At 40.5% G+C, this 22,169-nt stretch overlaps 1 protein-coding gene across 1 annotated transcript in view; it reads left to right on the top strand.

Annotated features, from left to right (window-relative positions):
• Window positions 1–13,469, top strand: part of GALNT15 (polypeptide N-acetylgalactosaminyltransferase 15) — a 28,904-nt gene extending 15,435 nt beyond the window's left edge. The window contains exons 5-11 of the mRNA XM_066194836.1: window positions 273–440; window positions 1,050–1,167; window positions 1,926–2,120; window positions 6,481–6,612; window positions 7,669–7,770; window positions 8,529–8,669; window positions 9,583–13,469. Of these exons, the coding sequence (XP_066050933.1) occupies window positions 273–440; window positions 1,050–1,167; window positions 1,926–2,120; window positions 6,481–6,612; window positions 7,669–7,770; window positions 8,529–8,669; window positions 9,583–9,729 (1,003 nt within the window). The 3' untranslated portion in view covers window positions 9,730–13,469. The remainder of the gene's footprint in view (window positions 1–272; window positions 441–1,049; window positions 1,168–1,925; window positions 2,121–6,480; window positions 6,613–7,668; window positions 7,771–8,528; window positions 8,670–9,582) is intronic.
• The last annotated feature ends 8,700 nt before the right edge of the window (window positions 13,470–22,169 follow it).

Genomic DNA, 22,169 nt, shown 5'->3' with positions numbered 1-22,169 from the left:
TAACTCATAACAAAATCTTGGATAGTGTTAAATGACAATGCAAGGTACAGGGTATCAGTAAATTATTGATCAGTAATTATTGATTCCTTACTGCATGCTGAGTATTGCCATGCACTGAGCACCTGAGCTTCTGTCAGCAGGGAAACTAAGGCACTCAGCATTTAGAGTGCTTGTGCTTGACAGTGTAAAAGAGGAGAACTAATGTTTACTAACAGAGTAATGAACTTAATTTATGCTTTGGTTTTGGAAATAAATGGTATTGTCTTTTTCAGAAACAGTGTCGTCTCCCCTGTCATAGATGTCATAGACTGGAAGACCTTTCAGTACTATCACTCTGTGGGCCTGCATCGAGGTGTTTTTGATTGGAAATTAGATTTTCATTGGGAACCAGTGCCAGAGCATGAAGAGAAGGTACGACAGTCTCCCATCAGCCCAATCAGGTAACAGTCCATCAGACAATGTGCCTTGCTCAGCTCAGCAGCAAAACTGTACAGTTTGGGTCATCTTGGGTCATCTTCCAGCTAACAAGAGAAAGGTGTGGTTACTTGCACATGCTCAGTTAATGATTCTGAAGGGATAGGTTTCTTGTTTGTGCTGTTTGTTTAGGCCTTTAGTAATCATTCTAACTAGATTGCAGTCACACTTTCAATGTGACAAATATTTTCCACACATCGACACAACTAGAGTACAGCCTGGCTAGACAAGATGTGGAAGTTTGAAGGGAAAGGGAAAGACAGGTCACACAGAGTTAAAAGAGATGTCTTAATCATGATCTGTTTGTCTTTTGTTTGGAATGTACATGTGTGCAATGCTCCCCAGTGTTTTGAGTCTTACTTTATAATTCAGGTCTTAGCTCCCTTCCCCAGGCAAATCCAAGAATTACACTCCAGTTGTTCTTTATTTTGGTTAGATAATCATTCAAGCTTACATGGAGCAGTGTTAAATCATTTGGTAATACTCTCTCTATGGAAATGGCAGAATTTTCACCCTTCGTGTAATTCCTTATCCATAATTCAAGGTGTTCACTTCCAAATTTTTTTTCTACACAGGAGTCCTGCAGTAGCTGGTGCAGTGGTGGCCATGGATCGACATTACTTCCAAAATACTGGAGCTTATGATTCTGACATGACCATGTGGGGAGCAGAAAACCTAGAACTATCTATTAGGGTAAAAACCTTAATTAAAACATCAAACTGTGACAACTATTGCAATTTTAAGGAACCTGAGTGAAAAAGCAAGAAGATATTTGTAAAAACAGTGCAGAACATGTCGGGTTCTGGAGACGACAACCTTTCCTGCAGAAATCTATCCCCACACTCCAGAGCCTGTCAGGACTATACAAGAACAAACAGCTGCTGTGAGTTAGGAGCATTATGTCAGGAGAAGGAAGTTTTGCTGGCTATCACTATCTGCCTGAGGCCTGAGTCACTGCTTTTGGCACCCTCTGAAAGCTGGCTCTTCTATTCTGGCATGTTAACGTGCACCAAAGGGAGAGTAGCTTTATTTCTTTGCCAGCCCATAGTTTTATTAGCAAATTGTTTATATTAAATCCTTTGCATTGATTTCTGCTGAGTACAAAGATTAACTGATATTGAAAACCAATGAAAATTGCAGGCACAAAGGGCATAGTGTTTTTATTGTCCTACACAAGGGAAGGTGTGCACTCAGATCTCTTCACTACTCTGCACTGTTTGTGCACAGAAAAACATAAAAGCATATAAATAGCCATACTGGGTCAAATCAGAGGTCTGAATGGTCAGTCTCTTCTCTGTGTGTGGGGAGCAATGTATGAAGAAGCATATAATAATGCTCCTGCTGTTTCCAGGATTTCCTGAAGCAGAGTCTAGACTAACGGAGCTTCTCCATTTCAGATAAAAGTAATCTAAATAAAGTAATCTCTTTTTGTGCTTTCACCTGTGTTTCAGACCTGGCTCTGTGGTGGCTCTGTAGAAATCATCCCATGTTCCCGAGTTGGGCACGTCTATCGAAATCACTTCCCACGTGCTTTCTCCTATGAAGAGGCCATTGTGAGGAACAAAATCCGAATAGCAGAGACATGGCTGGGCTCATTTAAAGAGAACTTCTACAAGCATGACACAGTGGCTTTCTTAATCAGCAAGGTAAAGACATCTGTAGAGGCTTGTTTCTGAGGTTTGTGTTAGGATAGGTGAAGGGAGAGGAATAGGAACGAGGGTGTCTGCATGCAGTCAGATGCATGGGATAATCTTTTTATTAAACCATCCAGTGAAAGAACTGTCAGATCAGGGAGGAGAGAGAGAAACATCCCTACGTTCAGCCTTGTGCTGAAGTCATCAAACCTTGTGGAGTATAACCTCTTGTCCAAATGACTCCCCAACAAGCTGTGGTTTGTTTTTTCACTGATAGTACATGGAGGGTTGTGATGCATCTAAAGTGGAAGCCTACACCACTGTGTGCTCAAAGGACCATCCTAGAGGGTTCACTCTTGGTTACTGAAGGTCTTCCTCATATGGTTCCTGATGATATTCAGTATTATTCGCAGGCGAGTGGCAAATTATAGTGTCTGTCCTGGAAGGCAACAAATCTGAGTGGTCTAGTGACAAAAAAGGTGTGTTTTTTCCCTGAACTGACGTATCCAGAACTGAGAAAAGTCAGATCTCAACACACCACTATTTACCTTTGCATAGAAGCATGGCCCAGACATCTGACTAGACATTCCTCCAGAAATTTGGATTCCCAGCAGCCTGTAAGCTAGGACAGGCTTGCAGGCAAGTGTGTAGTGCAGCCCTGGCATGCAGCTACACTTGAACCATCTGCAGGTTACACACAATCCAATGACTACAGAACGGCCACACCTGTTTTTTAAGTACATGGCAGATCAGGGGTGGTCAAGGAACTCTATGTCCCTTGTGTTACAAAAAAGTGGATGTTTGCTTCTTGGGAGTCTTGCAGCTGTGGAGAATGTTGTTGGTGTAGTTAATGTTGTTAATGATGTTAATGTTGCTGCAGTTCTCAGGAATTCTCTGGCTCTGGTACCTTTTCTTGTAGTCGTATTCTTTCTGCAAGGCAGTGGACAAACTTGTGAGCAGTTTTGAATGGAAATGTATCATTTATCTTCCTGTTCATTTAACAATGCCACGCTCTTAAGGAGAAAAAGATTCACTGAAAGCATTTAGGCAGAGCATGGGTAAGTGCTGTGCAGTTTCCCATTCATATTTGCTCCTGTGTTTCGTAGAATCATAAAATCACTGTACAGAAAATGGTTTGGGTTGGAAAGGACCTTACAGATCATCTCATTCCAACTCCCCTGCCATGTGCAAGGATGCCATTCACTAGATCAGGTTGCTCAGGGCCCCATCCAGCCTGGCCTTGAGCACTTCCACGGATGAGGCACCTACAGCTTCTCTGGGCAACAAGTTCCAGTGCCTTACCACCCTCTGAGTAAAGAATTTCTTCCCAATAACTAATCTAAACCTGCTCTCTTTCAGTTTAAAACTGCTGCTCCTTTTTGTAAGTCCCATTTAGGTACTGGGAGGCTGCTCTAAATTCTCCCTGAAGCCTTCACTTCTATTCAGTTTCATCAAGTGATCCCAACTTGCTCTTCCCTTATAGGGGGAGGGACTTCATTCCCCTTCCCCACTCACTCAGAGGATCAGGATCTTGAGAGAATGGAGAGCCTGACTGCCAGCAAAGACTGAGGAATACAACTCAGCCTTCTCCGTATCAGTCACCACCAGTTTACTCTTGGTTAACGGCGGGGAGGGGGTTTACACCCTCCTTGTCCTTTCTTTTCTGACCCATGTACTTATAGAATCCCTTCTTGTGATTCTTTGTGTCCCTTGCCAAGTCCTGTTCCAGCTTTGCCTTGGGTTTCCTGACCCCACCCCACCAATCCTGATGGCTTTAATGAGCTCTTCTGCACCGGTGAGCACCACTGGCTCCAGTAATACCTGTCCTGCATGCCTCAGTCATTCAGGGCTGGCCATCACCAAGAAAGCCAGATCCAGCAGGAGCTGCATTATAGTGAGGAGAGGAACAGGACTCTATATCAGCGTGGTTTCTCTCTTGTCACCTCGTCCAACCTCCTTATGCTCCACCAGTGGATCTGCCTCTCCAGTCAGCCTACTAATTGTAGAGCCTGGAACGACTGTGTTTCCTTTTTTACTCTTATTTTCACATCTTTTTAAAAGATCTTCCCTCCTTGTCTGTTTTGGAGGTTTGAACACCACTGGCCAGGAGCTTTGTGAGTCAATTGACTCACAAAGGGTTATAACCACTAGACCAAGCCTTTTTAAATGGGCAGTGAGGTCTTTAAATCATTTAACAATTCCCTGAAGGCTTTTCTTGTCAGCTCAGAAGCAATTTTCTCTACTAAAAACTACAGTCACCAATGATACAGCTTGCTAGCTGTAAAGCAGCATGACCTTTTGCCTGAGTTTATTCTAGCCAGAACACTTTCACTACTTCTGAGTATGATGCTCCCTCAAATGATCAATTTTATGATCTCTGTGTGCAGCATACCATAACATAAATGGCCCTTTTTGTGTGTTCCTTTCTTTCTCAGCCGATGTTTTCAGCCTGTCAGTGCAGCGCAATGTTATTCAAAAGGCACAAGCAAGCAAGGACATTATTGCCACTCAGCTGCAAAGAGCCCTGAGGGGATTTATCGCACTGAGAGGGTGAGCAGAGCCACCTATGGGCCACTATAGAATTCTCCGTGAGTCTGCACCATCATCATTGTTCACTGCAGAAAACAACCAGTGACCCCCATTTAGGTGACTTTAAACCCTTCTTGGTTTATGGTCTGAATCACATCTCCCACAGGATGCCCGTGGTGTGAGCATTAAACACATGAATTAGGCTCTTCCCAGCTCTCTACTACTTCAGCCACCAACTCTTTTGCTCCTTTTCTTGTGTGGTTTGCATATTTAATTTACAAGCACGGTTTCCTTTCAGATTGGTTTACGGAGACAATGACTTTCTTTACATTATTTACACCATTTATTCAGCGTCAAATGCAGACTGTAACTAGTATGATGAGATTTACTGCCATTGCCTTCCTCAGCCAAAGCAGAGTCTCATGAGAAACATCTCGTTTTAGGGGAAACATTTTACTTCTCTCTTTCCCTTTTCCAGGAAAACCTCTAGAGGACAGGTTTGTGTGGTGCAGAATTGCTAAACTTCATTGTTACGCTTACTGAATCTAAGACTGACACTGAAGTATGAGGTTCTCTTTAACATACTGCAACAGTTAAGCTTTGCCTGTGGAGTTTCCAAGGGCTGGCAAACAGTGCCACATGGAATGATTGGTCCCTGCCTTTAGAGACTGACACCTCACCTTGTATCTCCAAGGCCCTTCATTTGTCAGTGTTTTCCATGATGCAAAGTCCTTTTCTTTCTCTCTTATGGATACAGAGAAATAGTTGGTCTGGGGAAAAGTTATTTACAGGCAATTCTCTGCTTACATTGCCAATTCTAATTTTTGACAAAGAAATCCAGATCAGGTTCCTGGAATCCAATCCCAAACTGCATTTTTAAAAGTAGAAACATGAAGGGGGAAGATCTACTGCTGGCAAGAAAGAGGAGAGAGACTTTTAACAGTTGTTAGCTGTTTCTAATATTTGGGCACTGAGAGATTTAGAAAAGTGTTTAGTGTGGTTTTGAAACTGAAGAATTAGACACGTAAGTGCTTAGAGATTTTGAGAACCCCATTAGTCATCTTCAGTGCCAAATACCCTCAAATATTCAGACTGTCACTCCTTTCCAGTGCAGATGCCTGCAGCTGCACCAAGGGTTGAAAGAACTTGTGTTTTTTCATGACAGAGTTGCTACCAGGAAAGTTGAGAGCTCATATTGTGTCTTTATAATTCAAGAAAACAGAGAAATTGTAGTAAAGGTTTAATATAATATAGTATAGGCATTTATAGCTGCAAAACACCTTCGCTCATTAGATTTAATAACTGTAAGATAAGAGACAGATAACAGATGATGGACTATATTTTGGGCTAAATTCTGTCATCACTTATTCCCTCTGATCATAGAGGACTGACAGTAACTGGGTAATTTGAAGGCCAGGAACTTGAGTTTTTATCAGTGGGGAAAATTCTGTATTAAATGGCAATCTAATACAATCCCACTGAATTTCAGTGCAACATCTACCAAACTTGGTCCTGACTTTTTAAAATAAAAAATATGACAAAGATTAATTTATCTTGCAGTACAATAATAATTTTTAGAGGACATACTTATTTTCACAATGTATGCTACTTCCAAGACACTTCTGTCACAATGCCAGACTGTGGCTGTTTTAGCACAAAGTTTGAGGAAGGTGAGAGCTGGATCTCTCCCTTTGCATACGTCATGAGAGATAAATATCAGTATCTACAACATTCAGGATAGTAAAGGTGGTAGAAATAATTCCTGTGCAGTCATTTTCATTCCTAGCATCTCAACACAAATACAGCAGTAACCTTGTTGCCCTTTCTCCCTTTCTCCATAAAGGCAGAGAAGCCAGACTGCAGCGAGCGCCTTCAGCTACAGAAGAGACTGGGCTGTAAAAATTTCCAGTGGTTTGTATCAAATGTGTACCCTGAACTCTCCCAGCCTGGAGACACACCAAGATTCTCTGGCAAGGTAAGAGAAAACACACTGTGAAGAATGATCTTTTTTTTTGCATTGTTCAAAGACTCCAGTATCATTTCCATCAAGTCCTGAGTACTTGGTCCAAACAGGCAATGCAACCAGGGTGGGGGGAGAAAGAAAAAGACAAAGAGCTGGCCCAAATTCTCACATAAATGTTGAAAACCAGCCAGGAACTGAACCCAGGGTATCTGACTCAGTTCAGTGTTACAGCTCAGAAGACCCTAACCTTGGGTTCTTCAGGTGCCATTAGTAAAGGGAAAGAACTGTGTTGCCTCATGCAGATGGCAAGAAGTGACAGCAGCCAAGATATCTCTGTGCTGACCCACATGCACAAAGAAAAAGGAAACATTTCTTCAGTCCTGCATTTCCCAAAGCACTGAAGTAATAGCAATAGCAGTTCCCTGGCTGACTGTGTACAGGACAAAATATTCTTAATGTCTGGGTTTGTTTTTTTTTTTTAAATACATAGTTGATAATTAGAATTATTAAACGTTAATTTATTCCCAGCAGGCTTACTGGAAGGGAGTTTCCCCCAACAAGGCAACAAGGTCTACTAATTAATTCACACTCAGCTATCTTTAGCCAGAATTTACTGTGTCCTTTTACTATTCAATGTGTTCTTTATTTTCAAAGTTAGCTTGACAAAAGTGTAAGAACTGAGTGTGGATCACAGGAATTGTCATACTTCTTTTCTTCTAGAATATCTTGTGTTTTTTCTGACTACAGTGTCCCTTTGAAGTGCAATTTTCCACTAGCATAAGCATTTTGATACCTTTCTTTTAATTATCATAATAGTTAAGCCCAGAAGTGGATCTCTCTAATTTAAACAAAATTCACTGGGTAACATTTACCCTTGGTGAAACTCTGCCTATTATATCACATTAGTTTGTAAGATCAGTACGCAAGATCAAGTCTGAAAGAAAAAAAATGTTGCCTAATTTATGAACAAAATCATGTATCATAAAGGGATAAAATCACAAAATGTTAGCTGAAGGATATTTTTTTTATCCAATTGTGATTTATTTCAGTATAAACCTTTACTTACAGCTGTACAATACTGGTGTTGGCTTCTGTGCAGATTACAGGCCTGGAAGAGCTACTGCAGAAGGCTCTATTGAACTCTCCCCTTGCAGTGACAGTCTCACCCAGGTAATGTATCCTCTGAGTATACAGGTACCGTGTCGGGTCTGGGGAGCCATGCAGAAGACAGGCACTCCAATATGTGAGTGGCTGGGTTGACACTAGTGGAAATACTGGCACATTCAAAATTAGCATGCGCTAAGACAACAATGCCCGCTCTTGCACAGTTGGGTGCCACTCAAAAAATGCCAATGTCCCATGGGTCACTGAGGCAGATACCCACACTTTGCTCCAGAAGGCAACATTAAGTGCTTATTTGTTTAGTATCTTTGGTAATGTCTGGGGAACAGAAAGCTTGTGAGTAAAAAATACATAACATTCTGCTGGGGAGGTCCCCATTAGTGACTAAATCTGAAGATTAATGCCTGAACTGCAGTCTAAGGCAGAAGGTAAATTCATTTAGACTCCCTAGCTAGCATTGGTCTAGCTCAGGGTGAGCTGCAGGCACATTTCAAACTGCAGCATGTGAAGAGACTGTCAGAAACACCCTTCTGTTCAAATATTTATTAAACTGGAATGTTTTATGATAGGGGGGGTTTATGTTACACATAATCACAGTTCACAAAGCCTTTCTTTAGGTAAATAGTTATGCCAGAATTAGCTAGCAGGGGGACTGCTTTGAAGGGTCAAGTCTGTTTGGGTCTCTGTCACTCATGTTTGGGTTGCATCTTAATAAACATGTACAGGAAATTGTCTTTAGAATTAACATTTAAAAATGAACTGAAATGTCCATCCATCATTGTTCTAACAAATCCTCCCTCTCCCAGCACTTTGAATATAACAGCATGAAGGAAATCTGGCTTGGTTCTGCTCCGCTGCTTTGCTTTGATGTCAGACACGGGAAGGTTATCCCTCAAAACTGTACAAAGGAGACAGACAACAGCAGCCAGCACTGGGATGTCCAGGAGGTCAGTAGTGGCTCTGCCATGGGAGAAAGGCTGCTGGTGGTGACTGTGGGATCACTGAGTGATTTCAGGAGTTGTGTGTGAGGAAGGGATGAGGTACCTGAAGGGCAAATTTCACTTCTATAACTTTTTCACCCAGAAAAATTAGGATGTCTCTTTCCCACTAACACTGTCTATGTAAAAAACATTTGGTTTAGAAATACAAACTGTAGAAATCCTACCTAAAATCCTTTGTCTTTGTTTTACCTGTTTGTATCCTGGCCTTACAGGAATAGAATCAGAATCATAAGAGCAGGGCAAATCCTTTCCCATTTCTTTCAGATTGAGGAAGGGTTTGCCCCTCCCAAATGAGAGCCTTTTGCAGAGCTTTTAATAGGAAACATTAATTTTTCTTCTGCACTGTAAGAGAAGAGCAAACTTCCTATTAGGGAATTCACTGTTTTTCAGTGAACTTTACCCAGCAGAGCACAAACTCCTCAACAAGACTGAAAAATGTCATGCTCTGGGACAGCCTGGGAAAATAGCAGTTATTGTAGTTGTAGGGATGCAGCAATCCTCTGGAACAGTCCTGCTGTAATTTGGTTTGATTCCTAAGGCAAGCACTGGTCCTTATGAAATGTTGTGGCCTGTAGTACTGAGGTTGGTGCTGATGACAACCTGTAGCCATAGGAAAAAACAGTGGTGGAAAAGAACTCAGCACCTACTGCTCATGTTAGCTTCAAAAGGAACTGTGAATATTCACCATGCTCTGGGCACAAAGCTAAGTCCAGTCATTGTGTTTGGAGCATTGCTTAAAAAAATATTGGAACCAGTTATTACTGGTGATATATTAGATATAAATTTTCTGAAACATGGCTTACTTTTAATCCCTTAGTTTTAATTTGTTCTTTCTTCCCCTTCTTCTCTCATCTTGTAGAATGGAATGATCGTCCATGTCCTTTCTGGCAAATGCATAGAGGCTGCAAAGAGTGAAGATGGGAAGGACTTGTTTCTGTGTGCATGTAACAAGAATGCAAATCAGGTGTGGCAATTTGAACGTTCCAATGGGCTACGTCAGAGGTGACTGACAGGTCTCTGCAGAGGTCAAGTCTCCAAAGTTTAACATTACTTCTGCTTGGGATTTAAGATGCATATCCTGCAAGGACAAGAAAGATGTTTGTGTTTGCTGTAGCATGCAAGGAAGTCAGGAATGTCTCTTGTTTAAAAGTCTGGCTCCTGGTTTATCCAGCTCTAGCTAAAATCTCTATTTATTCTGTGAAGCAGGGAATAGAGAGGTTGCGAGAATCAATAAATTCTCAACTCTGCTATTGCAGAAGACAGTTAAGTTTGCCCTTCGAAAGAAACATGAAAAATTGGCTGCCAGACAGCTTGTCTTCAGTATATGCTGTGACTTCTGAGGATACAGGAAAAAAAGTGAGATTTTTGAAACTGTAAGAGGAAGCCAGCCAAACCAGGATGGGAGTTTAGCCTTGTTTTACAGTGCCCTCAACTCATATAAAACAAAGTAGGTTTTGTATGTATAAAAGTAATAGATGTTTCCACATGTAATGGCAAAAATTTTGTTTTCCAATTAGCCTGAGCCAAATTTCTACTCTCTGTGAGATTACACAGATCATAAATTAACACTTAATTAGGCACTAAATGCTCTAATTGACTTGGACTACTAACAGCCCTCAGTGTTTGGCACACCCTTCCTTAAATCCTTGTCCACAGTCTAATTTGGATGGGAGAATGAGACTGAAATATTAACAACTTTTTTTGTTGTTGTTTCAATTATATTTTAGGACATCTCAGGAAATTTGTGGTAGTAAGGAGGGTAACAACTTCTCTGCTTATTTGGGAATAGAAAGAATTGGCAGCATCCATTTGCTCTTGTAAAGCCATGGGATAAGCTTACTACTATTATTATTATTATTACTATTATTATTATAGTAACAGAAGTGCCGATTGAAAACAGCAAGTGAAGGGAAACAGCCAATTTCAACAGTGGCTACCTAGGAAGAAAATACTGGTTTGGTTCCATTTGCTTGCAGCCTAAGTCTTTCAAGCTGTCAGTTTTAGCCAAGAAGATTGTGTAGATTCTTGCTGCTATGGGTGTTCAAGATGATGCTGAAAAGACCAAATTTTCTAAATAAGCTTCTTCTGTAGAGCCTGCATTGCTGCTGACCTGCTGTCTTTCAAAGGAGTGAATGAGAGATGAGGTTAAGTAACAAGAATGGTCTCACACAAGTATGAACTTAGTCAAGCAAACTTCCACTTCAGTATGTCATTAGGGTACTTTCCTTTTTGAAGATAAAGTCAATGATGACATTATCCAAGAGCCTGTTAAGACAGAAGAACAAAGATTTGGGAGTCTTCCCACATCAACACCACATCTGATTTATAGTATAAATCAATCATAATCCTATATACATGTTAAAGGGGAAGAGCATCATTAATGAAACTCACTTAGGTTTTGAATCCTTTTCAAGAGACAGAAAATTGTGGGGTTTTTTTTAAATGTACAGCACATTGTTTAAACTTCAGAGAAAGTAAGGAGTAACAGATTATTCTGCTCAGAGCCTTCCAGTCACCTGCTCTCAGTAAATCATAATAAATTGGTATCAAGCATATGAAATTGGTTACAACAGAGGACATGAAGAGTATTCTCTGTTGTGTTGTCCAAAACATCTCCCAGTGTCTAACTCTCTAGCTACTTTGAGTGCTACAGATTCCACACTGTGTTCAGGCATGACTCCAATCATCGTGACTACCACGCATGCTTTCTTTGATAGCATCAGAATCTATTACTGCTATTATTCTATTTCTGCTGTGTCATTTAAAATTTCCTGTGACATTCTGGAAAATGCTTTAATTTTCAGCTAAGACGATGACAGCTACATCTTCCAGAACACCAAGTGATCCCTGACCATTGCCCAAATCTAGGGTGAAAAAAGAGAATTTTTTAAATTGCATAAAAGCTGAGTAAAATTCTGATTTAATGACATGTGATTCCTTTATTTTAAATTATGAGTATGCCAGATTTTTTTATTATGTTTTATTTATTATATTTTGGACACTACACTGGGAATATAATTCCTTCAGAATTTGGGTAAATGTTAAAAAATGTGTATACAAATACGGTAATTGACCACAAAGTGATATTTATCACAAAGAAGAATGAAAAGATTTTTGGTTTAGAGAGGAAATGTTTGGAATTTCAGAGACATGGACATCTTCATTTATACTACTTTTTAACATAGTGATAAAAACCTAGAAAATAAGGTTTGCTGTAGATATATGTACAATAGAAAAATATGTTACCTAATACCTCTTTGAAAAATAAAATTAAAATCTATGGTGCAGTACCATTTAGAAAATAATTGTTAATGCACTTGTTTCACTTAGTAACAGAGTAAAAGTGTGTTTGGTTTCCAAGGCAACTAAATTCCAGAGCATGGGCCAGAAGGGACCTACAAGGTGGTCTAGGAAGTCTCCATAGTGAGGCAGCCAGGGGACATGGATTGTGGAGCACACATCCCTCTAATATAAACATAACTTACTACACACAAATTTAAAAAACCTAAGGGAAAGCATCTATCCCTGTTTTTCCAATTTTCCTTCCTTTATGGAAGCCTATATGGCTTTTAAATGGATTGGTTGGTTGTACCAATACTGGTTCCTTATTGTGATCGTTTAGACTCTGCCCCTGTGGTTACATCCATCAGCTAAACTCCGCAAGGAACTAGGCTCAACAAAGAGTTGTGGCTAAGTGTGCTGGTATGTTTTCCTCATTTTTACCTATCTTTCATGCAATACTAGCACACAATTATGCTTTGAGCACCACAAAACATGGAATTACTTTCAGTTCTCTATTTAGACAAGGTCAATATTTCAGGTTCCACTAATTCCCATGACAGGAGAGAAATGTAAGGACAAAATGTTTCATGCAAGAATGAAGCAATTTAAACTTTGAAGGCCTCCAAAGCAGAGCCTCAGGCAAGAGCAAAGGAATTCCAGCAAAACACAAACAACCATCTTATAGTGTAACTACACCTGTTTCTTTGAATTTCACAACCCAGGCACAGTGAGTGCTTTGAGCCAAACCCACCCATGAAGCTGAGCTAAAAGGTCAGATTCAAGAACAGGTCACCTTTTGGTTGACAGCACTTACTAAACAACAGCCTAGTTTATTCCTCTCCCAGGTCATGGTAAATGGAAGAAAATAAAGACTTGAAATATTATTCAAAGTACCTTTATACCAAGCCCCAGTTGATGCAGTTGATGTTGGCCGTAGGCTGGGGTTTGTCCTGTTAGGTGAGGTGCCATCACTGGCACAGAGAAACAATGGCAGCATTTCTCTCCATGTGTTAACCTGAAGTCTAAGTGGGGAAGGAAGGTTTATCAACCTTCATGCTAAATCCTGTGGCACAGAAATGTTGAGGGTATCTCCCAGTCCATGTGTAAGTGCTTCCAGGTCCTGCCTTGAAGATGTTCATTGAGCTCTAATACTGTCTGCTGATTAAAATGCAATAGTTTCCATTTCTGATTTCCCTAGGAAAGAATGGAGCTATGTTCAGGCATCCTAGACTAGAACAGTGACAGCCTAGGCTCCCACAACAGCTGGAAAGTGACATGTGAGTGAGAGCTTTCAGATTCTGACTGTATCTCATTTTATCTCAAGCAGTTTGATTCAAACTGCAAACATATTTGAAGAGAGTAAAAAATGAGTGTTTTGCAAATAGGTAACATGTTTTTAAGCTCATGTTTTTAAGCTATGCAAACTGCACGTGTCTGCCCTGAATAAAGTGTATCAGTGCACAGAGAAACATATTTTTATTTCCTTCATTGTGTTATGATTTGTTTTTTTTGTTTTTTGATGCCTTGTTTTTCTCATGGTGCAGCAGAGCTGGTCTGCAAAAAACCCAGTCAGAAAGCATGCAGTGGCAATACCCTCATTCAGCCATCACCTGACAGTCTTACAGAAATGTACAGGAGGACTTGCTCCTGTCAGCATCTCAGAGGGGGGCTGATTTTGCAGATCTTTGCCATAATTTCCATTGGTTTCATTGGAAAGCTCTGAATAAGAGCTCCAAACGCAGAGTCCCTGGAAAGCGTGAACTCTGGCACACCCTTCAGGCAGCTCACAGCTGCTTATTCACCAGGTGGTTTGGAAGAATTACATTCCTCAGTATTGTATTTTTCACGGTATTTTTTCACTTCTTATGATGCTATTAGGTGAAAACTAGGGGGTTTTACAGTCTCTTTTTTATCACTTAATGTAATAATTACACAAGAATTTAATTGGAGCTCTGAAAGAAAATCAACTGGTAGTTTGATGTATCAGGAGTTCAAGATGGAGAACATCATTTATTTGTACCTGGGTACATGCCCTTGGGAGGTTGCTTCTCTCAATCACCCTTTATACATCTAGTTTGGGATTACTGAACAAACCAAAAGTGGTCAAAAGCTATAGCCAAATCAAAATGCTTATGCAAACATGTCCTACAGAGACAACAGGTCATTCATTGCCTTGTGTTGTCTTCTTTTGCTTTCCCTCTTATTAGCACACGCTTGGCCTGCTTAGAAATCAAGAGCCAAGCAGTAAACAGAGTTTAATAATAAAAATATTTCAAGCAGGCAGACACATAGAATTCATCATGTAAATTAAAAATAAGTCTTGCAGTAAATTTCACATTGGACAAGTTGTCTTCTAAACCCCTGGCTTTCTGTTGTCTTACCTAGTTTGTGTGTGTGCCATACTCATCAAAAACTTACCATCTGTGCCAAGAGCTGCCTTCACTTACAAATCAGTCAACAAACCATAGAGCCTAGAAGACCACTTAGTCTGACTGATGCTCCCTGAGCCCATGCAGTCCAGCTGATGGATCCCTGGCTGCCACAGCAAGCTCCCAGATGGAGGCAAGAGCCACATCTTCAGGACAGTTTGCTGTTGATTCCTTTGCTTGCAGAAGCAATGGAAACATTAATTTCCTAGTGCAGCAACCTGCGGTCACTGTGTGATGTCGGCACAGATCCGCACACGCACAAGCCCAGGAACAGAGCCTGGTGCTGACGCCGAGGAAATAACTTTGAGTTGTGCGGTTTCGGCTCCAGCTCCTGCTGTTGGAACAATGCTCTGTGTGCAGCCCGTGACAGAACTCTTTTAAGATTCTCCAGTGCCAAGAACAACTCTTAAATCAGTGATGAGAGGAAAGGGTGAAACAAAATAGTTCTTGACACTGGAAAAGAACTTGATAAACAAAATAAGAACAATGAGACCATAATTTGCTAATTACAAGAAGATGCCCGTCTTTTCTATAAAATATACAATTTTGGCAGTTTCTTTCAAGATTAGACGTAACATGATGCTCAGACTTGGCAGATAGAAGTGATTCCATTTTGAGGAGTTTCCAAGGTTTCTGAATTTGGTTTCAGTGTGGAACAAGACTCACTATTTCCCTTCCTCTGTGGAACAGAGCTGGGATGCTCACACAGGCAGTGATAAGAGAGGTCCCCAGGCCAGGCTGCCCATGACAAGGTGCTGGGCTCTGCTTCCTTGTGACCCATTATAAGAAAGAACCTTTTCCTCTGGGATGTCTTGCTTTCAATACACTGGCAAATTTTGATGAAAATTTGTTTTCCTGGACTTTTACTGCTAGCTCTTTGAACGTGTCTGCAACAATTTCATGCCAGCAAAGACTGCAGTCTCAGCAAAAGAAGGAAAATCAATACTGGATTTTTAACAGAGAGAAAGAATAAAGAGGCAAATGAGAAAAGGAGAATTTCATTTCAGTTCCCAAGTACCTCCATCCATTTCTTCCTATGACACTGGGCTACTACAATAACAGAAGCCTCAGGTTTATGTTGTAAGTACTAGTTCCTAATGACAAGCCTGACAGGGAAAGGCTTTTTTATATTTTCATTTTGCTTCCTAACATAGGAGCAGTGAAAATGAAAATGAGGATGGCACATGAAATGACTATCAACCTCAGTGGCAGAATTGAACCAGGTACATAAAACAAACAATTGACAATCTCTGATTGGAGTTCAAAGTTAGGCCACTTGGTTTACCAGCAGATGTTGCTGTGTTTAGTACCAGTTAATTGCAGAAAGGGTTTTGAAGTTTGTGATGTATTTTTTTTAAAAAAACTCAGTCTTTATTCTCAGTCCTAGGCCTCTGCAAAGGTGTCAGATTTTAGGCAGTTCATGTTGATGTTGTGTTGATTTAAATAAAGTCACAGCTATTGGCAGAAACAGCTTACATAAGAATGTCCACTTTCAAACATCCTTCCTTTTTACTTGGAATTAGCTACTGTGTTAGAGTGAAAAGCATGAAAACATGAAACAAAAGGCAAGAAGCCTAAAAAAAGAAGATGTAGATGTCTATAACCATGATGTGCCATCTGAAAGTCTCCCAAGCATAAAGTGACCTCATGAATTTGAGGAACTTGGTGATTTTTGAGCACACTGGATTTAAAGACAACATGCCAAGGTAGAGAAATGTGACTTCTAATCTTTTGAGTCCAATTCTGATGCCTTTCCTTCAGTCTGCCTAACATTAACACTAACACATGCTGTCCCCCACACTGAGGGTTTCAGGGACCAGACACTCAGGTCCAGCTTGTGAAAATGTTCTGGTCCCAAATTAATAGGTATGTTTTCTCTCCATTCTTTATTGTTTTTAGGTCCTCTAGTGGTAGAAAAAAAAAAAGGCATTTGTAGAGAAGGTCATCTGGAAAGCTCTTAACACGAAAGCAAATGTGGCCAGTATGGCCATGAATTCCAGCCAGTAAGAAATGAATGTGAAAATGCCATTTAATTAAAATTCTGGATCTTCTCCAAGAAGAATTATCTCATCTTCTTTCTCTTAATTTACAGCATACTGCAAAAATAATAAACTGAAACAGACTTGTGAAGGGAATTAAGCTTTTGTGCTAACCAAGGAACATCATGGTACACTGATTTAAAAAAAAAAAAAAAAGCTCCAGCACTCCCCTCCAGCACCCCATTCTTCTGTGCATAAGTGTCCAAATCCAGGGCTCCTACTGCCTAACTCAATGAAAGACTGAATTCTGCTAGGAAGATGTCCAAGACATAAAATACATTCAGAGCTACTGGTGACTGTTGTTTCATGTTGTTTCATGCCTGTCAGTGATCTTTAGCAAACAACTATCCTCAGCTACTGATATTTCATTATGGGGCTTCAAGGTGACTGTGTATGACAGGTAAAAACACAAATTTTCTGCTTCTCAGTAGGAAGACTGATAAACATTGGAAATGTACTGTACACCATGAAAACCTGTCCCTCCAGATAACTCCCATTTTGACTCCTGACAACAAAAAAATGATGGGTTTTGTCTCCACCCCTTTGCCAGCTGCACCCATTGCAGCTGTGCCAGTACTGTTAAAACCCCTCACCTTTGTGGATCTAGGATTTGTCTCTCTAAACAGAAGAGAATATTAAGCTGCAAAAAAGGCAAGAATTTATACCTGCTCCTATACTAGGTCTCATTGGTGCAACTCTATTATTAAAAATGTTTAAAACACACCTGCAAAATAAATAGCAAGATTAGTAAACCCCCTACATGTGAAAAAAGTCTACAGACATCAAGAACACAGGAAAGCCATATCCTTTTTTTCCCTTGGTTTTGGCAATAGAAAGACAGTCCTAATGGAGAACACAGGAGAGCAAGTACCAGCGGAATTGACAAGATGGAGGAGGTATTTCTCAGACACTGAGAATGTGCAGGTGGTCATTTCTTCTACTGAGACCAAGATTTCTCTTTTCCAGGCTGGACGTGTCAGAAAGATGCACAAATCTGTAACTGAGGTTTTGTCCCTGCCCTATTTAACAGGCTCACCTCATTTACTATGGACAGTCTTGGAATTGTCATTTCTTGGCAGTCATGAGCAATAAATTACAACATGCTACATCTGGGGGGAAACGCCAGAAAGAATCTGCACGGTAAAGATCTGAAAAGTGCAAGAATGAGCAAAAGTAAACAGTATTTCATATTGATAAAACACATTTGAGAAGTTTAAAATAAGACAGACAGCTCGGTAAGAAAGTAGACTAATAAAAGTGAGTAGTTTCAGATTTTCTGAAAAGAGTATTTCAGGTGTGGATATAGCTCCAGGTGTGGATACAGCTCCTCAAATCTCACCAAAGTGTTCTGCTCCCAAGTTAGTGCTGGGCAACTGCTCAGGAACATCAAGAGCATGTGTAACACAGCAGGGGAATATTCAGATGCATCCAGTGATGGGGATCACAGCCTGACCTCATGAAGTAAAGTCACCTTATGGTGACAGAGGCTAATTCTAATCAGGTATCTTACATCTGAAGGGTATTGTAATAGAGATTGCACAGCTGCTGAATATTAAGTAAATGAATAGAAAGAATTCATCTGTAATGTAAATTTAAAAAGAAAAAATAAAATTCATGATGTACTGAGTAACATTCCCTGAAAAATTAAGTTTTGGAGGAATCAAAACTTCTCAAGGTTGGCATCATGTGCCAGCCTGAGTGGCAGGATAGTGCAGGGTGAGAAATACTGAGACTTCATATTGACTTCTTCAGAATGAAATGAATCATTTCATAAATGATGAAATGCTTCAATTGACACTCTGGGACCAAACTGATTTTCATGAATATAAAATTGCTTCCCCTCTCTCTTACCTATTTTTCAGTTCTGCAAGACAGAAAAAAAAAACAAAAAAACACAAAAAAAACCACCACCAAAATGGGAGCTGTATCTGACCAAGAGCAGTCACAGAATGTCTTGAGGCATTTCAACTATGGCTCTGGTGAGGACAATGTCATCTCTTAGAAATCAGAGGTTTGTCTGTGCTTCTGCCTCTCCCTGAGCTGTTAACAGCCTCAGATGTGAAGGACACTGAAATGCACTTGCTCAGACTGGTTTTTTGGCTGACACAGTGAAGCAGCAATCAGACTGAGGCTGAAACATTTATGAGAGAGAGTCATGAAGGGCAGAAAACCCAGAAATGTATTATTTACTGCCCATGTTCTTTATTCTCTCTTCATGGGTAATTCATTTGAATTCTGCTCTTCTGTTGGGTGAAAAGGATCTGAAGTAACATCCCTGAAGCAGCCTATGTTGCTCCAGATTTACTCGGCTCTGCTGGATGGTAGGATCTGCCTCGGAGCATTTTATTTTAGCTGTGTCTCAGAGGGTGCTCTATGCCTAGGGCTCAGAATATTCCCAGCCAGTTTAATTCTCACAAGCTGCCCTTGCAAGGCAAGCTGCAAATGTATTTACAGATCTAGCACAATAATTTCTTACTCCTCAGGTTGGTTAACCTGTCAGAACTGAATGTGTTTCTTCAGACTTCTATTTTTGCAGGTGCCTCTGCTATAAAGGCCGCAGCCGAACAAAAATGAACTAGACAAAATGTGCAGACGCTTTATTTGGCATGGAAAGAACCCAAGGACACATCCCTGCTACGGTTGCAAAAATAAAAAAAGAATATGGGGAACTTGGCCTTCCTCAGTGGAAACTCAACATTTGGGTGGCCCTGCTGCAGCCTGTGTGGGGCTGGCAGTGGTTGTCTCTGAATGAAGAGGCTGACTTAACCTGGATCTCTATCAAATCCTCCCTCTGCGAGATCGTGCATTTGGCAGAGGTACTGACAGAAATCCTCTGGCCGAGAAAGTGCAATCAAATCCTGTTAGGCACGATATCTTGAGAAGGGGCTCTATTAGTTTAAAACACTGAGAAAGTTTAATTGTGGTTGTTTGGCATTTACTCTGGCTGCTGATTTATTCAAATCCTCCTTCAGTTAAAAAAATCCCAAACTTGAAAAAAAAAAATCAAGGTGGGGAAAAAAAAATCTACAAGAATCAGAGTGTTTTTTAGGGGGCAGATTAAATTCTTCCAGTGTACATTTTCTAAACATCACCCCCCACCTGTGTATGCACAGGAGAAAACCAAACAGTCCTAACTACTGGGATTCTTGTGAGGTTTACCAAGAAACGAATTCTGAGGTTAGTGCCTGAACAGACAGCTGGGGTGGGAGGAGAATCTTTCCTTTGGTAAGTAGGAGGAAGTGGGTCCTGAATCATTGCATCTTCCCAGGCTGCCCCATACCCTCAGTACAGTGTGAATAGAGGAAATCCACATTTCCTCTAATGAGAAAAATATAATAATAATATAATAATAGAGGAAAAGCTTAGGTATCAGCCCTCTCTGCTGCTCACCCTTGCTTCCACAGCAAAATCCCACCTCTAGGTTGCTAAGCAGTTTGTGGTGGAGATGTAGGGGCCACAGAAGCATATTTTGATGCCCCAGGCAGGGTGCCAGTCTGGTGTGCTGCTCTCTTCTGGGCCCTATGTCAAGGGATATTAAAAATACAATCTTCATTTCAGTTCAAAGGAGAGCTTGAACTTCATGAACCATCCCTGGCAGGGACCATGTTTCTCTGCTTGCCATGTCCTTTTCACAGTCCTGTCAGGGACTGCATTTGCCTGTCACTGTCCCACTGTGCACCACCCTCAGGTTTGGGAATTTTGATGTTTGTCGCAAGAAACATATTAAGTTCCCAACTCCACAGCTTTTACTTGCCCAAGGAAAGCTCATAGGCTCCGACCTCAGGCTGTTTGCAAAGCCTGTCAAAACCCATTTGTCTAGGAGATTGCAGCAGCAAATATCACAGTTAAGGCTAAAAGGCAATTCTATGCCAAGCTCATTCTAGGTCACTAACTTCCTAAGGGTATTCTTCCAAGAAATAGCTTCATCTTGAGTAGTTCTGCAAGAAGAGAGAGACTGTGAGTTATAATTAACCCCTTCTTCACAAGGAAAAGCAAGAATCCTTCAGTCTACCACTTTTATCATTCAAGATTTATTCAGGCTAAGACTTCCCCCCTTAGTGCCAATACTAGGAAACAAAGTTACAAGGAAATAATAGATTTGAATGAAAGAAAATATTCCTTGCCCTTTCAAAAAGCACACTATTTTATATGTGCATCTTGGGCAGTATCCCCACTTGTTTTAGGAAAGTAAATGCAGTGTATTCAAAACTAAAAGAAATCTCACATTGAAAAACTGCATCAACTCAAATACCCCTCAGGAAAGTCACTGTAGCAAAGACAAGGAAATACAAGAGGATGCACAGATGCAGCTTTGAAAGAAGAGATGAAGTCATGTAAGAAGTGCAAAAGGGCTAATTAAAATGAACATGCAAGGGAAGTAACACATTACAAAATTAAACAAAGCCAGCTAAATGATGGGAAGAGTGGAGATAAACCAGTCTTGGACAGTCCTACAAAAGTGCATAGAGCTTGCACACCTTCATCAGCTGCTGTTAGGGGGTTGTGGGAGGGACTAACAGAAAAACTACCTGAACCCATGATACCTTAGATCACCTCATTTTCTAAAAACCACCTAGGCCATGAGCAAGGGACAGGAGGAGAAAGACAAGGTTATTCTGTGGCTTAGATTCTAAAACGTTATTTCCTGAATTAAACATAAGTTCTAAGATAACATCAGCCCAATGCTCACCAAGTGTCAAAAAACATCATGTTAGGAATTTTTGGAAAATGGAGAGCAAAATAGAGAACAAATATCGCTGTGCAAATGTATGCATAATGCACCCATGTCTAGAACTGTGCACAGTTCCTATTTCCCTTTCAAAAATGGTGCAGAAAAATAAGAAAAAAAAAATATTCAGTCCTCAGTAGGCTAGAGAGCTGAAGGCAAAAAACTGACTCTTCCTAATCAAAAGGTGTATTTAAATGAACCCCAGAGCAATGGGTTCAAAAGAAATAAAGAGACATGTCTCTTCATAAAGCACACTTGGGCAAGTCCTTTCCATGGGATGCAATGGATTTTAAGTTGTGATGTGGATTCAAAAAGTGTTTTGACAAATTCATGGAAATACATATTGTTCATGGCATTAAACAACAATGCATCAGTCTCAAGAAGTCCATAACTTTCAAATTGTGTGGGAAGGTTGTAGGGAAGTATCCCCAGATGCTTGCCCTGGTCATGGATTCTTCAGTAGCTGCTGGGCAGTGCTGGGAATGGGACCAAGAAGACCCTTGGCCAGCTCTGGGACAGTCAGTCCTGCTCTGATCCACTTACGTATTTTGCTGCCACAGCCCAGCTCAAGCCCCAGGATAGCTTTCCTTACTGGTTCTGAAATTACCCTCTTGAGCAGTTCTGCAAGAGAGAGACAGTGAGACTCACAGGTGTTTTGTCTGGATCTCTGCCACTGGACTGTTTCCATATCTAAATTCAAAGTCTGGTCCTAGCTTTGAGACAGAATCCATCAATGTGGGAACAGCTGTGCAGTGCACTGGGGGCCACAGAAGCCTCTGCATAATATAAAAGTCAAATGTGTTCTACCCTAATAAGTGAAAAAATAGGGTAAGTAAAGGCTCATATTTTATCTACCTTTTTTTTGTAATTAAATAAACACTAATCTTAAAATCCATCACAGGCTACCAAATCAGTTCAATACCTTATGGAGTGATAAAAATGATAAACTTATGCTGAAGTTTTGCTA

This window comes from Chamaea fasciata, unplaced genomic scaffold (genome assembly GCF_029207755.1).
Source record: "Chamaea fasciata isolate MVZ Bird 193981 ecotype frontalis unplaced genomic scaffold, bChaFas1.0.hap1 SCAF_1, whole genome shotgun sequence".
NCBI lineage: Eukaryota > Metazoa > Chordata > Aves > Passeriformes > Sylviidae > Chamaea > Chamaea fasciata.
This window is presented reverse-complemented; position numbering and strand designations above follow the sequence as displayed.